A 17,500-nucleotide genomic window follows, 5' to 3' on the forward strand; every position below is an offset into this window, starting at 1 on the left:
AGAGAAAAAAGAGAGAGAGAAAGGAGGAGAGACTGATGGACAGACAGGGACGTGAGCAGGTGGAGCTACGGTGGCAGCTGGAGCCTCTTCAGGTCTGGAGCCTCCTCCAGCAGCACCAGGATCTGGGATGAGGGGAGAAGAAGTGGAGTTAGTAACACGTATTGGTGTGAAGGACAAACTAAGTATGAGGGGATATTTGATAGTGGCTCTCTGGTTCTGCAGGTAAGGAGTGCCCTACTGGCAGAGGTGGACGAGATGAGGAGGAGCTGGGAGGCGGAACGCTGCCGCCTGCAACAAGAAGTTCAGGAGCAACGGGGAGCTAAGAGAAGCACAGAAGAAGCTCTGGCATCAGCACAGCAGGCCTCCCAGGCCAGAGCAGCCGAACTACGATCAGCTCATCACCAACACCTGGAGGAGCTAAACAGAACCAAGAGAGACTGTGAGAGGGAGATTCGCCGACTGGTACGAGTACACAACATATGCAACTGCTAACAAACAAGGCTGTAACAAACTTGACTGACAACCCACATGTGACTGGTGACACACATGACTCATAGCACACGTGGCGAGAAACATATGTGAGAACATGAGAGGATGCAGGACGATCGGCAGGCTGTAGCTATTAGAAGGTTTGTGAGGACACAGCCAGTAAATCAAGTCAGGTCAGGTTTATTTGTGTGTCACCAAACCCCAACCAAAGTTCTGTCCTGACTCTGTCCAAGTAGAGCAGGTCCAGCACCTCCCTCCTTCAATGAACCTCCACCCAACAATTCTCCATCAGCAGCACATCCTGCAACAGCAGCCAGCAGAACCTTCCTTTACCAGCAGGAAGGTGGAGCAGATCCAGGATCAGTGGGGATGGACGTCTGCTTTGACCTGCCGGAGGGAGAGAGATAGATAGTTTTTGTTTTGTCAATTTATCTAAGAACACAACAAAATTTTGCTTCGAGCAATCTCAGGCAGTAGCATAGAATATAAATTAAAATATAATATTGTACACACATTAACACAAGCATATCCTCCACATACACATACTCACAGTAATATAATTGAAACACAGATTAAAAACAGAAAAAAACAGCAGTTATTGCACAGAGATGTAATTGCACTTCAGGGGGTAAAGGACAGACTGTGGTGTGTTATGGCTTTTCGTTTGTCATGGTAGTTGTAGAATGTTCACAGCTCTGGGAAGAAGCTGTTCCAGAGTCTGTTGGTGCGTGCTCTGGGGGTCTCAGTCTGCCTGAGGGGAGTATGGTGAACAGGGAGTGTCCGGGCTGTGAGGTGTCCTGCATAATGTTTGATGCTCGTGTGAGGAGACAGCCTGAGTGGACATTGCTCAGGTTTGGAAGAGTGGATGATCCTTTCAGCTGTCCTGACCACCCGCTGCTGTGCACCTTGAATACCACACAGGCCAGCTTCTCTGGTTCTACCAAGGGCTTTCTTCTAGGTTCTAAGGCCATCTTGCCAGACTCCATTTGACTCCTCCAGTTTGGAGCAGTGCCATCTTCTCTCCAGTTTCTGGGTTTCTTGTTGAAGCTGTCAGGTTCCAGAACCGTACCAAGGTGCTTGTTTCTTGGATTCATAGTTTTCTGTTTAAGTGGGCCAGTAGAGTCCAGAGTTGTTGCTAAGGTGCCTGCTGCTCTATGGATAAAATGATCAGTTTGGGAGGGACTAAGGTGGACAACAGCGCCCTCTGTTACAGTGGGACATGACACTGAATTTAGCACCAATGGAACCACTTCCTTAAATCCAGGTGTGGCCTGATCAGACAAACATCTGATCACCTTAGTGGTGTGTAGTCCATCCCTCCATCATCCATCCCTCCATCATCCCTCATCCCTCCCTCCATGTTCCCCCTCTCCTCCTGTTGAGGGTGGTGGGGGTGGAGCCTATCCCAGCAGCCTTCCCCCTGGACAGGTCACCAGTCCATGGCAGGGCCAACACATAGAGACAGACAACCATTGGCTCTCCCAGCCACGCCTACGGTCAATTTAGAGTCTGGATTAACCTGGTCCCTCTTGATGTCTTTGGACTGTGGAGGAAGCTGGAGTACCAGAGAGAACCCAGCAGGAACAGGGAGAACATGGAGACTCACCCAGAAAGACCCCGTGCTGCAGCCGGGGCTCCACCCACAACCTTCTTGCTGGGGGGCCACAGTGAGGACCGTGCCACTGGGGAGTGTAGCTGATCAGTCCAAATTCCAAAGTGATTGATTGGTGGTCTGATAAAAGCGTTCTGTGGAAACACAACCAGATGTTCAGCTTCAGTTCCACATGTTAGCAGGAGGTGGAGGTGTGGTTGTGACAGTGAGGGGTTCATGGACAGACTGATGGACACCAGTTGAGTCTAGGAGAGAGAGAAATGCAGGACCAGACGGTGGTTATCAACACCCTCATGAATACTGAAGTCTCCTCCAATCATGACTTGATCTGATTTAGAACTAAACTGATAGAAACGCTGAGAATTCAGATCAGAATCCAGAGTCAGGACCAGGAGGACGGTCCTCAATCATCAATCAGAGAGGCTGGAGAGTTTCCAGGCTGGAGGAGACAAACTGAGAATCAGGCTTTCAGATGAATGGAAACTTCCTCTGGTTTGGGATTTATTACTAAACTGGTGTCAGCAATGGCAGCAGCGCCACCTCCTGGGCCAGAGCCTGGAGGAATGTGAGTGTTCCTGTGACTGGAGGAGTGGATTCATTCAGACTAGCATCCTCATCGTCACCAGCCAGGTTTCAGTGAGACTCAGCAGGTCAACACAACTGTCAGGTATCACTTCATTCACTGGTTCAGTTTTCAGCCTCAGAGGTCTGATATTCAATCGTCTTCTAATTCTGATCTTCTGTTGAGTTAATTTAGTGGTTGTGTTAACTTTGATCAGGTTTTTCTGATTGACTCCTCTACAGTAGAGCTGGAGTGAATAAACTGACTCGGTCGGGGGACAGACACAGTCTCTATGGGGGTGTGGGTGGGTAACTGCCCCCTAGTGGATGCGCAGAGAAGCATGTAAGACGGCAGCTCTGCTTCCTGGTCTGAACTCTGGATTCTCAGGGTTTTGGTTCTATTATAAACTGGGCCATATTTCTAGAAAGGAGAGCAGCTCCGTCCAACCGAGGATGAATGCTGTCTCTCCTGATCAGACCAGGTCTCTCCCAGAAAGTTTTCCAGTTATCAATGAAGCCCACTTGGTATTTTAAGCTTTGGCCAAAAAATGCAATTAACTATACAGTTTTGTCAAGTAGATTAATTCCACTTCCCAGGGATGATCAACCTTCCACTAGCACAACAAAGGAAAACACTATGTTCAGCAACACAGTAACAGGAATTGAGGTCACACACTTACAGCAATGGGATTCCAGTCACCATAAAAACAATGTGTATTAACAAATGTCAGCTATCAGCCATCATGGTGATGAAAGTTTGTCTCCTCAGCTGTTCCAGAGACACAGAGGTCTCACGCCAAAGACAGAAGAATCGGGGTGACAGAATGAATGGGTGATTGTTAGTGGACACAAGAGAGCACAAACGAGAATAGCGCTACACAACAGCTGTATGAAGTCTCTCTCTCTCTCTCTTTTTCTCTCTCACATACATACACACACACACACACACAGCAGACCGACTTTGCAGTGGAATATAAAAACACAACACTGAATTTCAATCCATTTTTCATCCAGACGTCGAAAAGAAAACAGATGCTTTGATCAATGTTGCATCTGTTAACGGCTCCTAACTGTCAACTTTACTCTGCTGGATGTGATGATTTTGTATTTTATTTTGAAAGAACTTTCTTAGTGTGTTGTCCATCCATCCATTTTCCATACTACTTATGGGGGTTGTGAGGGGTGGAGCCTATCCCAGCTGACATTGGCTGTGAGGCGGGATTCACCCTGGACAGGTCACCAGTCCGTCTCAGGACCATCAGGAGCACTTTGGGGTTCAGTATCTTGCTCAAGGACACGGTCACTGGGAGAAGTGGGGATTGAACCAGCAACCCTTTGGTTGCTAGATGGTCACTCTACATCTGAGCCATGCTACTTCTTCTTTATGTGTTGTGTATAAGTTAGATAACAAACCTGCTTTCTCATCCTACCTGTCTATTTCACTCGCAACATCTCTCACCTGTCTGTCTTACTCACTACACCTCTCACCTTTCTACTTCACTAACCCTGCCTCTTACCTGTCTGTCTACTTGTCTGTGTCCAGATGGATGAGATAAAGCTGAAGGACAGAGCTGTCAGTGTATTGGATAAAGCCCTGGGGCTGCAGGCTGGCCACGCCCACCGCCTCCAGCTGCAGACTCAGGCTGCCGAGCAGCAAATTGCAGCTCTGAGGGATGCTCAGAGGGCGGGGCTTAACCACCCTGGGCTCACTCCTAACTCCACCAATAACAATGCTCCTCACATTGTAAGCCCTCTTTTTGCTTGTATGAACTGCTTGGAATTTTTCCTATATCGCTGCGTCAGAATTGCCAAATAGGTCAGATCGTAGGTCGTAGGCTGTCCCAAACCACAACTGGCGTGAGTAGCGACCTACTTCTCAACCTAAATTCCAGCCTAAACACGCCCACATTGTAGGTCGGTTCAGGTGCATCCTACAGAGCAACCTATGGCCCACAATGCACCGCGGACTTCTTCTTCGTCCCCTAAAAACTTGTGGACCCTCAAGCCAAGTTAGCGCCACCAACAGTCTCCCATTCTGATGAACACCAACATTTATAGTCGTTGTTGATGACTAAAGGTGCGTTAATGTGCTTAATAATAGAGAATGAGGGAAAGGATTCTCTATTATGAAGCACATGAACGCACCTTTAGTCATCAACAACGACTATAAATGTTGGTGTTCATCAGAATGGGAGACTGTTGGTGGCCCAAGTTTGCGGGTCCACAAGTTTTTAGGGGAAGAAGAAGAAGTCCGCGGTGCATTGTGGGCCATAGGTTGCTCCGTAGGATGCACCTGAACCGACCTACAATGTGGGCGTGTTTAGGCTGGAATTTAGGTTGAGAAGTAGGTCGCTACTCACGCCAGTTCTGGTTTCGGACAGCCTCCGACCTGCTCTGAGACCTACCATCAGACCTGCTTGGCAATTGGGACGCAGCGCTCGTCTTCATGCATTCAGAATCAATTGCTCCGCTTCTTCTTCTTCTGTGTCATTGCTACAGAGTTCTTCTTCTTCTTGTAATGTGTATACAGTCGGCAAGAAGGTCAAATATCATCAGTTTAGTGGTGTGCGGCGCTGCTTTGCATTGTGTTTTTTACATTGAAAACAATGTAACAACATACATCACGTCTTTGAATTTTATTTCGTCATTTTTTATTTTGCGAAATTTAGTGATGCGAAATTTCATAACACCCCTAATTATTACATCATCAAACACATATTTATTAAGTGATGAAGCATCTGAAGACCTTTGTCTAATATCATATCCCATGACCCTTTGGCGCCTGAGTAAATATTTTGATTGCCCAGGAGAGTTGTTGGATTTATGGCCATAGTACAATATAAGGGAGTTTAAGTGTCCTTACCTTTTGTTCCATTCCATTTGCTCTTAATATGTTATTTCCTGTTTTATTTTGAAAGTTCTGCTCTGGTGTGTTATAAGGTGGCCATCCTGCTGTGTCTCACTTGTGTCTAATCATTGATTGATTATTGATTGATTGGCCTTGTCCCTTTTTCCCATCTGATGTTTTCCTTTGCCCGTCTTATTTCGCCTGCCTCTATTTTCATTGGTTGTTCATGCAAACATAACAATAATATGAAATCGTAATGTGTAAATGTTGATTTTACATTTTAATGAGTAAAATGTTCATCCAGTGTTCTTACAGATACGCCCCCTGCTGGTCAGGTGATGTGTTCAGTATTAAATTAAATCAGATAGTTTAAGTTTAGGTTATCTACACCCTGGACGTCTGTTGACTTCCTGACTTTTGTTTTTATGATTCAACATGTCAAGGTTATGATGATGGTGTGTGTGTGTGTGTGTGTGTGTGTGTGTGTGTGTGTGTGTGTGTGTGTGTGTGTGTGTACATGCGTATATGTCCATGTGTGTTTGCAGTCTCAGGAGGACCGTGACACTCGGAGGTTTCATCTGAAAATTGCTGAGCTCAGTGCCGTCGTCAGGAAGCTGGAGGATCGAAACGCTCTGCTGTCGGAAGAACGCAATGAACTGGTAACACACACACACACACACACACACACACAACCACAAATACACTCACACACAAATATACAAAAATGCACACAAATACACACACACACACACACACACTCTTCGTTTGTGTATTTTGTGGTTTTGCAGTTGAAGCGGCTACGGGAAGCTGAGAGTCAGTTTCTTCCTCTACTGGACAAAAATAAGCGACTTAGTAGGAAGAATGAGGAGCTGGCGCTTGCATTACGTCGCCTTGACAACAAACTGCGCTTTGTTACCCAGGAGAACCTGGAGATGGTAACTATGGTAACCTCTGACCTTGTACTCAGCGTCAGGTGATTAAATGCGTGTGAACTATGTCTGTACCTCACAAGGGTTAAACTGTCATCCATCCTCTTGGACTTTCACGTGGTGAATAACAGCATCATGGCATGGCGGCCATTCAGGAGGAGAAGATGCGAATGTTGAGTCATTACAACATGTCAAAGTTACAGAACAAAGTGATAGATGCTACTACACATTCAGCAGTAACTTATGGTCTGCAGAGGAGGCCCAGCTCACTGAATGACCTGGACCGCAGCCACTCCAGCAGTTACCATGGTTACAGCCAGGAGGACAGGGAGATGGAGTTTCTACGACTTCAAGTTCTGGAGCAGCAACACATAATAGACGACTTGTCTAAGGTACCAGTAAACTGCTGTTGTAAGTACTACAACCACTACTATGTGTGGTGGTCATGTTTACAATTAGCAAACTGATAATACTTATATGAGTACTGATACTAATAATGCTTGTAAAAGAAGGATGACTGTAAGGTGGTAAACATGATTTTTTGAGATGTGTGGAAACTGTTTTTCAGGCTCTGGAAACGGCCGGTTATGTAAAGAATGTCATTGTGAGTATGAGTATACAGATGACACCATGTTAAGTGCTCCCAAAACTACCATTTCTACTAAAGCTATTATCAGAAATACTTCATCCTCCCTCAGAAAAACTTCCTCTCCCTTCAGAAACACTTCATCGCCCTCATGACATGTTGCCTGTGTGTCTCTAGGAACGAGACATGTTACTGAGATATAGACGTCAAGATTCCCTGAGGAGGAAACGGACCTTTCGAGCCTGCAGGGTGAGACGGTCTGGATTTTTGTCTTTAAGTCTTTATGAAGACTAAATCTAACTCGCTAACCCCACAAGCATGATCAGTGATCATTGGTATCAATCAATATTGATCAATTGATCAAGAAAAATTAGAAATTCCACTCCTGTGCTGCTCTCTCCCTCTGCTTGTGTCTGTGTGTGCAGGTTATTGAAACCTTTTATGGTTACGATGAAGAGGCATCAGTGGATTCTGATGGATCATCGTTGTCTTTCCACACAGACAAAACCCCTGACACTGAACCCGACGAGGTACACGAACACACACACACACACACACACACACACACACACACACGCACGCGTGAACACAAACCAAACCAATGTGACATCATCAGCACTGCTAAATTTTAAACAGGTGCTTCTCTTCACTGATTTATCTTCTGACCTGATGACACCTTTCTAACTGGTTCTGTGTCACAGGTGTGTGTTCGTGAGGAGGCGGAGCTTCGTTACCGTCAGCTGACTCAGGAGTATCAGGCTCTGCAGCGAGCGTACGCTCTGCTAACAGAGACGAGTGGTGGGAACTTTGATGCAGAGAAGGAGATCAAGGTGACTCAGCCTCTGAGCAAAGTTCCAACAAGTTGAGGGTTCTATTCCCTGTTTGGAGGAAGCAAGGCAGCAACAGGTTAATGTTTTATTCTGTGTTTCAGACCAGAGAGCAGCTTCTGGCTGAAATCAGTCAATATCAAACCAAAGTTGCAGACCTGGAATCAGCTCTAAAACAACAAGGAATGGTAACACACACACACACACACACACACACACACACACACACACACACACACACACACACACACACACACACACCTTAATCTTGCCTTCATTTTAATATTCCTATGACAAACTATATTTTGAACATTTGGGAAATTTGTTGGGTGGCCCGGTGGAGCAGGGGTCCTCACCATGGCCCCCAGCAAGAAGGTTGTGGGTGGAGCCCCGGCTGCAGCACGGGGTCTTTCTGGGTGAGTCTCCATGTTCTCCCTGTTCCTGCTGGGTTCTCTCTGGTACTCCAGCTTCCTCCACAGTCCAAAGACATCAAGAGGGACCAGGTTAATCCAGACTCTAAATTGACCGTAGGCGTGGCTGGGAGAGCCAATGGTTGTCTGTCTCTATGTGTTGGCCCTGCCATGGACTGGTGACCTGTCCAGGGGGAAGGCTGCTGGGATAGGCTCCACCCCCACCACCCTCAACAGGAGGAGAGGGGGAACATGGAGGGAGGGATGAGGGATGATGGAGGGATGGATGATGGAGGGATGGACTACACACCACTAAGGTGATCAGATGTTTGTCTGATCAGGCCACAGCTGGATTTAAGGAAGTGGTTCCATTGGTGCTAAATTCAGTGTCATGTCCCACTGTAACAGAGGGCGCTGTTGTCCACCTTAGTCCCTCCCAAACTGATCCTTTTATCCATAGAGCAGCAGCACCTTAGCAACAACTCTGGACTCTACTGGCCCACTTAAACAGAAAACTATGAATCCAAGAAACAAGCACCTTGGTACGGTTCTGGAACCTGACAGCTTCAACAAGAAACCCAGAAACTGGAGAGAAGATGGCACTGCTCCAAACTGGAGGAGTCAAATGGAGTCTGGCAAGATGGCCTTAGAACCTAGAAGAAAGCCCTTGGTAGGCTGCTGGGATAGGCTCCACCCCCACCACCCTGAACAGGAGGAGAGGGGGAACATGGAGGGATGGATGATGGATGATGGATGATGGAGGGAGGGATGGATGGATGATGGATGGGTGGATGATGGATGATGGATGGGTGGATTGATGGATGAATGGATGATGGATGGGTGGATGATGGGTGGATGATGGATGGGTGGGTGGATGGATGGATGAATGGATGGGTGGATTGATGGATGAATGGATGATGGATGGGTGGATGATGGGTGGATGATGGATGGGTGGGTGGATGGATGGATGAATGGATGGGTGGATGATGGATGAATGGATGGGTGGATGATGGGTGGATGATGGATGGATGATGGATGGGTGGATGATGGATGATGGATGGATGATGGATGGGTGGATGATGGATGGGTGGGTGGATGGATGGATGAATGGATGATGGATGGGTGGATGATGGGTGGAGGATGGATGGGTGGATGATGGATGGATGATGGATGGGTGGATGGATGATGGATGGATGATGGATGAATGAATGATGGATGGATGGATGGGTGGATGATGGATGGGTGGATGGATGGATGAATGAATGATGGATGGGTGGATGGATGGATGAATGAATGATGGATGGGTGGATGATGGATGAATGAATGATGGATGGGTGGATGATGGATGGATGGATGGATGATGGATGGGTGGATGGATGGATGGGTGGATGATGGATGGGTGGATGATGGATGGGTGGATGATGGAAAATGTGTTATTTGAACCTGAAACTTAGAACAGTGGAGTTGGAACCTAACTGACAACGTGTGTGTCTGGCATGTTTCCATACAGAAGAATCAGAGACTTTAACCAAATTTCTGATCATCTCTGAAAGAAAACCATCATTTTATAGGTACAGGTTTAATGAGTGTCCTACTGATCAGATGTTAGTTTGTTACTCAGACAATCTCAATTCCCTTTGATGCACTCAATTCAGTTTCAACAGGAAGTTGTTTTAATCTGTTTAAATGTTGACTGTTGTCAAAAAATTACTCTGTAAAACTGTTTTCATGTCCTTGAATGTCATTGACACCTTTTCTGAAAAGCAAGAAATCTCATTTATATAGAATTTTAAGATTTGTAAAAATTGTTAAAGTTTCCATTTGGGTTGTCTATGTGCAAAATAGAGATTCAGATAAACACGGGTGAATTTATGTGTCTCAGGATGTGAAGTGGGTGGAGGAGAAGCAGTTGTTGTATCAGAGGAACCAGCAGTTGGTGGAAAAGGTGAAGTCCTTTCATTTCCTCTCTTCAAATCACTTTGATAAACATTTCAGCGTGTTAGAGTTCGTCATTAGTTTGAATAAAGGACATGTCAAAGGAAAGAGCTCATTAATGACAACAATGACAGTAAAACAACAGCCGTAGTGATATTTTTTTAACTAATAAAAATCCTTTGGCACATTTTATCTCTTTAGAAATACATGTGGGGTCTGACAAATACCTGGACAACAATCCAGACAAATGCATCAGTCACACGAGAGTGTTGCCCGTGATGACTCATTTGTGCTCTGTCAGTGAAGGAAACAATAAAATGTGGTGTTGGCCAATCAGGTAGCTTGTCAGAACTACATTTTCCATCTACATATACTTCTAATATATAGTGCGACACAATATACTTATTTGAAATAAAAAAAATTTTTTTATATTTCTAACACTGATAAATGGGACCACTGGGCAGGCAGGTCAGTGAGGATCCTGGGATTTGAAGGACTGAAGGATGCAGATGTGTTGCAGGTGAAACAGATGGAAGGTGAAGAACTGCGGCTGGAGAACGACATCCAGGATGTCCGAGACCAGAACGAGCTGCTGGAGTTTCGGATCTTAGAGTTGGAGGTGACAAGATTCAGTCAGACATTCAAAAGAGCATGAAAGGGATTGGACGGACTGACACGCTGTTTCTCTGTTTCTACTGTAACCTTCATGACTCCTCAGGAGAGGGAGCGGCGCTCGCCTGCCATCAACTTCCAACAACTCCATTTCCCAGATGGCCTCAGTCCTCTACAGATCTACTGTGAGGCCGAGGGAGTCACTGTAAGCAAACGCTTGACCTGAAAATGTCTGCCTTTTCAAAGTAAAAGCACATGTAGGATACCAAAGTATGTTTATATGACTTTTATTTTGTCAGGACATTGTGATCAGTGAGCTGATGAAGAAGCTGGACATACTGGGAGATAACGCCGTAAGTGTATGTTGCATTTATTTTGTACATGTATGTGTCTATTTGATACATCATCATGGCTGCCATGTCTCCAAATCTGATGATCACGTCAGACTTGTTCAACTTCCTTGTGTTTCCTGTTTTTTATGTGTGATGTAGATTTGTATTTATAGATGTGTGTGTGTGTGTGTTCGTGCACCTTCCAAAAACTGGCTGAGCCTCTACTTCCTCAGCTTCAGCTGCGACCATGTGTTTCTGTGTTCAATGCTGTGACATTATCAAATACATCACAGAATCATGTTTGCTATATGTTGTTTACTTTTTGATCAAACCATGTTGTTGACATGTTTTAGATTTGTTTTCACCATGCTGTTGCAAGCCACTTACATGTTGCTGTGTGTGTGGTGTGCTGTCCTGCAGAACCTGTCCAATGAGGAGCAGGTTGTGGTGATCCACGCCAGGACAGTGCTTACTCTGGCAGAGAAGGTAATCCAAACACAACCAACTGTCTTCTTCTCCTCTGTTTTTTTTATGTTCTTTGTGGTTGCCAGTTAATCTGACTTCTGGTTGTTGTGACTTCCTGCCATCCAGCTAACTGCCTTTGTCTTGTCCATCTATCTCTGGTCAGTGGTTGGAGTCCATCGAAGGAACAAAGTCCGCTCTGCAGCAGAAGATGTTGGACATTGAGAGCGAGAAGGTAAGCAAAGTGTTGAAATTATGTGTGATTTTGACAATACGAGATGACAGGAAGTAATGGACAGAGACTTGTCAAATGTTCCTGGTCCTCCTGGAGGACAGTAATCCCTTCGGCATGTTCCAGGTCAACCAGGAAGTGGAGGGGGCTCACTTTTTTGACAAGTGCAGATGATGTGTTTTTGGTGGTCTTGTCAGACCTGAAGCTGAGTGTGACCTGGTCAGGATGAGGGTCACCAAGTCATACAACCGTGGTTCTTTCATGTTGAGAGGACTGATGCTCCTCTAAGAGAAACCCTCCTGGACGCCTCTTGATGGAGGTCATGTCCAAACAGTAGGAGGACCTGTGATTGACCCAAAATGGTCAACATGTAAATCTCCAGAAGTCTGTGGCTTCCTGTTATTTTCATTTTAATGGTTTAGGTTCTGTTGCCCTCAACCCCACCCACCCTACCTGGAGAACAAGGGATCATGGTTTGTGTGGCCCCTACTGTCAACCTGGTCAGCATGCGTGGCCCTGTAACGAGTACAACTCTCCAGCAGACATGGCCCACATCACAATAGGATGGGGATCCCAACAAGTCATGTTGATAGGTCCCACCTGAGGGACTTTATCGACAAGGATTGACCCTGATTAAGGAGCTTATTAGTTTGGTGACAACACAAATAAACATGGCGATGTTGTTTATGTTTGTAATTTACGTCCTAATCCAAACAAACATCATTGTCAAGTTAGAGAAGAACAGGAAGTTGTGGGTCTGGTTCCCAGCAGGTGGCACCTGCTCAGCATCTCACCTGTGTTTTCCAGGATCTGTTCAGTAAACAGAAGGGTTACCTGGACGAAGAGCTTGACTACAGGAAACAGTCGATGGATCAAGCTCATAAGGTCAGTGTGACATCATCACACCTGCAAGGGTTCAATCAAGTAGAAATTTAACATGACTAAACATCCTCTGGTGATGCAGTGGTTGTCATATCAGCCTCAGAATTCCTGGTTGTGATCAGGAACGTGGTCTCAGAAACCTGGTCATGCCAACTGGAGTATTCAGTGTTGCATGTGTACATGCCAACTACCTGGGCAGGTACTGCTGAGTGGCAGCAAATGAGCTAAGCCTTGTGGTGACAGCCACAGTCAGCAGATGTGGTTAATACGTCCAGATGCACTTTTCATCTAGAAATAAGGCGAATCAGCCAAATCCACAACATGAGAGAGCAAAAGTGTGTCATTATCAGTAGATGCATCGTTGCCATGGTTGCACCTGGAAGACGACGTGTTGACTAGCAGGAGCATCAGTGTTTATTAGACTCTGGTTTCTTGTTGTGAAATCACAAGTGTTGATCAATGACTGAAGATGTTTCCTGTGTGATGCAGAGGATTTTGGAGCTGGAGGCCATGTTGTTTGAGGCTCTGCAGCAGGAAGAGAATTTAAAAATGGAGGCTGGTCGTCTGACTGAAACACTGACTGAGGAGGAGAGGGAGGGTCTTAGGAAGGCTATGGACCAGTGGAAAAGAAGTGTGATGTGTGAGCTGAGGGAGCGAGATGCCCAGATCCTCCAAGAGAGGATGGAGCTCCTGCAACTCACACAACAGGTAAACAACGGGTAAACAAAAGGTAAAGGTTTCCAATCGCTTCCACTTTGTTATAATACCACTTACAGTTGACTGTGGAATATTTGGGAGCGAGGAAATTTCATGACTGGACTTGTTGCACGGGTAGCGTCCTATCACAGTATCACGCTGGAATTCACTGAGCTCCTGAGAGCGACCCGTTCTTTCACAAATGTTTGTAGCAACAGACTGCAGGCCTTGGTGCTTTATTTTATACACCCATGCCTGTGGAAGCGATTGGAACACCTGACTTCAAATATTTGGATGGGTGATTGAATACTTTTGGAAATAGGGTGTATGAGTTACAATGGCAGCCGCTAACAAAAGAGGTCGGCATACATTATCTCCCAGGAATTTGCCATCCTCAAGTACATACAGAGTAAGAAGATATCTGGAGGAGAGAAAGGTGATACAGCTACAAAGGATAGAGAGAACTGGGAGTAGGCTGCTGCTGGAGAGTCTCTCATCAGTAGAACCCTCCTAATATCCTAGAACCTTCTCCTTCATCTGTAAAAACCCTCTCTATCAAAACTAAACCCCCTCTATCATCCCTATAACCCCCTCCCTCATCACCGGAATCCCTTCTATCATAAACTAGAGCTGCTTCTATTATTACTAGAATCACCTCTATCATAACTGGAACCCTCTATATCATAACGAGAAACCCCCCATCATTACTAGAACCCACTCTATCAATACTGGAACCCCTTATATCACCACTAAAACTCATCATCACTTAAGATCACCACTAGAACCCCTTATATCATAAAAAGATACCCCTGTATCATGACTAGACGCTGCTGCAACATCTCCCCTGGCTCCCAGTTAAACACCTCACAGGTTATGAGTTCCTTCTCTTTGCCTTCACCTTGGAGCTCCATCACGCTAACAAACCCACTCATTCTCTTAGGTCTTCCTCCTTCACACAACTCATCCTCCCACTCGCTCACTTGACCACCAGGGGGGTTGAGGTTCGTGTCTCTGGAACTCTCTGCCTCTGGTCAATGGAGATTCCTTTTTTTTTTTGTCACCTTTAAATCCTGGACTTAAACTCATCTCCTCAGACAGGCATGTTCACTCTGATCAGTTTTGTTGATATGGGACTGGAATGACTTTACACTGCTCTGGTAATTGTTTGCATTTCATTGTTGTTGTTGTTGTTACAGTGTTGGCATTTTATTATTTTGGCATGTTTTATATTTTCTGGATTTCTGTACCGTGACCTTGATTTAAACAACAGTGAAAACAAAGGGTGAACAAGTAAACAACTGGAAACTGGCAATAAATGACAGTATTTTAACCAGCCTCACTGCCTCATCAAGTATCATGTGATTGTCACATGATAATGACAAGAGGTGAAGGCGTCTACAGCCAGACTAGCCTTTGATTGATAGGTTAATGTCTTCACAGCGGAACAAGGAGCTGGAGGAATGTATCGAAGCACAGAAGCGACAGATCAAGGAACTGGAGGAGAAGGTATGACATCATCTAGCTTTCTCGGCTCATTCCATCACCATGGCAGCCATGAAGACATCAGCTTCCTCTAACTTCTCTTTTTCATCTTTTCCAGTTTCTTTTTCTGTTTCTGTTTTTCTCTTTGGCCTTCATCCTCTGGTCCTAACGGCCGCCTGTGAGTGACATCATCAACCCGAGTTTAAGATGGACAACAGTTTAAACAGGTGTAAAGGTGGACTCAACATGACTCGGGTGAACAGGTGGACTCATGGACTCGGGTGACTCGGGTGAACAGGTGGACTCATGGACTCGGGTGACTCAGGTGAACAGGTGGACTCATGGACTTGGGTGGACAGGTGGACTCATGGACTCAGGTGACTTGGGTGAACAGATGGACTCATGGACGCGGGTGACTCGGGTGAACAGGTGGACTCATGGACTCGGGTGACTCGGGTGAACAGGTGGACTCGGGTGACTCAGGTGTACAGGTGGACTCATGGACTCGAGTGAACAGGTGGACTCGGGTGACTCGGGTGTACAGGTGGACTCATGGACTCAGGTGACTCGGATGTACAGGGATTACATTGTTACCGGTTTAGTGTAGCATTTGTAGGTTTTGGTTGTCACCACAGCCGTGTGTGTGTGTGTGTGTGCGTGCGTGTGTGTGTGGTCAATTTTACAATCCTCTCTGTTCAGATGACATCAGCATAAAATGTCACCTGTGATTTTGAGTCTACAGAGTCAAGCAGTCGTTGAACCTTCAGGGTGGGGGCGGCTCAGTCCAGATCAGACCAATACACAGAAGGCTTCAGGGTTTGGAACCTGCCTGAGGCTTGTGTCTGCGTCCGGCTACTCTCAGCCACTGAAAGTGCACCCTTCCAGAATGCCACTGAGCTGATTCAGAGACAGTGGGAAAGACGGTGTGAAACCATCATTGGCAGCATGCTGATGAGCTAACTGTTATCTAACAGTCGACAGGAAGTTGCTAATCAATAGCTAATAGACAGATGTTCTGGCCTTAGCCGGCCATACCAACATGGTGCTGGACTTTGAAGCGTTAGTGCAGCTAGCTGGATGTCTCCCGCAGCTCATCAAGTTAGCAGACTTCCAACTTTGCTGGTTAAGATAGCTGGCTTCATACAGTTAGCTTACGGCTGCTAATCAAACGTGGCCTACCGATTTGAAAACTGCGGTTGCTGGGTTACATGGATGTATCCCATGACGTGTTATGAGAGACTTGCAGACATTTGATGAACATTTGATCATCCCTCCAACTAAATGTTAATGAGAGTTCCACTTCATTCTAATTGGCTGGTCTCATCACGTGACCTTGGTTACAGTTGGTCATTGTCACATGGAGGTGTCACAACACTAATGAGCTGAACAGCGCCTCAACCAATTATCCAGAGATTTTCAAGTGGCCAACAGGGATCCCCTAAGAGCCTTAGGGAGTCTTTCAGGGGGTCTTGAGCAAAGTGAGGAACATTTTCATTTTAGTTATTTAAATTCAACCTCAACAACTGAGCTGGAACCAGGTGTCAATTTAGCGCCACAAAGATTTGTTTTTGTTGAGAAAGTGTTGGGCTTATGAGCAGCAAATTATCAACATTCAGTGATGGTAGAACTTCATGTTGCATGGACAGAAACATGGTTAGAACATGTCCATTTCCATTTGTATGAGGTTGATGACATTGGATGTTGGTACCTCAACAATGAAGGAACCTAACTGAAAACAATAACCCTTCGCCGCCAGCTGTCATCAGTGATCTACGTCAACATTACATCTTATTAGAAGTTCTGAAGTTGAATGTTGACATGGTGACATGACCCACCTTCAACCAAACATCATCGTTCAACAGTGTTGATGGCCAGCTGGGAAAATATGTGCAGATGAGGTTCCCTGTTGATCACTATCACCTCAGATGGGGATCCACAGCTCAATACCAGTCACCTTGGGGGTCCAGAACTGAAACTGGTTCCAGACCATGATATGATCACACAAAAATGAAGAACACTCTTGAGTTACTTTTGTTAGAAAATGACACAAGGACTTTTTATTTTCCTGGTCAAAGTTATTGATGGAAAGACAAACGTCAATAAAATCAGATTCAGTTTTTTTCTCCCTTTTTTTTCATGGAAAACTGAACTTTGATGATCTTTGGTGTTGAACAAGTGAAAAACAAGGTTTCCCCTGGGATGATCCTCCACTGGTGCTGCTGTACTTTCATGTTTCCATATTTTTCCACCCTTGTGAACATCTGATGAGTTGACACATCGATGTGTTTCAGACTGACTAGTTTTTCTTCTTTGATGTTTCAAAAGTTCATTTCAAAACTGGGGTTCTTGTTACAGATTTGTGTTGGTGGAAAGCAGGACCCAAAATGCAGACTGTGTATTAAACCAAAAGGTATTTTAATATACAAAATGAGCAAAGTAACAACTCAGGTTAAAAGTATGAACTAATTAACAAAGGTCAGCAGGCCTAAGTCCCGGACAGAATCAAACTATTAACAAAAGATTAAATGCAAAAAACAAATCTTACTCAAAAACACAGGAGCAGCGAACACGGACAGGTGGGCAATAACAAGACAGGCTGGCACAG

The 17,500-nt window shown here is 45.5% G+C and overlaps 1 protein-coding gene across 4 annotated transcripts in view; it reads left to right on the forward strand.

Annotated features, from left to right (window-relative positions):
* The window catches only part of jakmip3 (Janus kinase and microtubule interacting protein 3), a 20,312-nt gene extending 3,335 nt beyond the window's left edge, over positions 1-16,977 (forward strand). Inside the window, exons 4-23 of one of the 4 annotated variants that reach the window (XM_086195619.1) lie at positions 223-462; positions 4,206-4,406; positions 6,056-6,169; positions 6,299-6,454; positions 6,694-6,831; positions 7,008-7,043; positions 7,203-7,274; positions 7,451-7,555; positions 7,727-7,855; positions 7,957-8,040; positions 10,145-10,207; positions 10,718-10,816; positions 10,916-11,014; positions 11,109-11,168; positions 11,562-11,627; positions 11,770-11,838; positions 12,643-12,720; positions 13,207-13,425; positions 14,854-14,919; positions 15,014-16,977. In XM_086195619.1, the coding sequence (XP_086051745.1) occupies positions 223-462; positions 4,206-4,406; positions 6,056-6,169; positions 6,299-6,454; positions 6,694-6,831; positions 7,008-7,043; positions 7,203-7,274; positions 7,451-7,555; positions 7,727-7,855; positions 7,957-8,040; positions 10,145-10,207; positions 10,718-10,816; positions 10,916-11,014; positions 11,109-11,168; positions 11,562-11,627; positions 11,770-11,838; positions 12,643-12,720; positions 13,207-13,425; positions 14,854-14,919; positions 15,014-15,064 (2,145 nt within the window). In that variant the 3' untranslated portion in view covers positions 15,065-16,977. The remainder of the gene's footprint in view (positions 1-222; positions 463-4,205; positions 4,407-6,055; positions 6,170-6,298; positions 6,455-6,693; positions 6,832-7,007; positions 7,044-7,202; positions 7,275-7,450; positions 7,556-7,726; positions 7,856-7,956; positions 8,041-10,144; positions 10,208-10,717; positions 10,817-10,915; positions 11,015-11,108; positions 11,169-11,561; positions 11,628-11,769; positions 11,839-12,642; positions 12,721-13,206; positions 13,426-14,853; positions 14,920-15,013) is intronic. The other 3 variants (XM_086195620.1, XM_086195621.1, XM_086195622.1) reach the window with 3 other exon arrangements.
* The last annotated feature ends 523 nt before the right edge of the window (positions 16,978-17,500 follow it).

This window comes from Aulostomus chinensis, chromosome 23, assembly GCF_037954235.1.
Source record: "Aulostomus chinensis isolate RoL2024-O1b breed Wild chromosome 23, RoL_Achi_v1.0, whole genome shotgun sequence".
In the NCBI taxonomy this organism is placed as follows: Eukaryota; Metazoa; Chordata; class Actinopteri; order Syngnathiformes; family Aulostomidae; genus Aulostomus; species Aulostomus chinensis.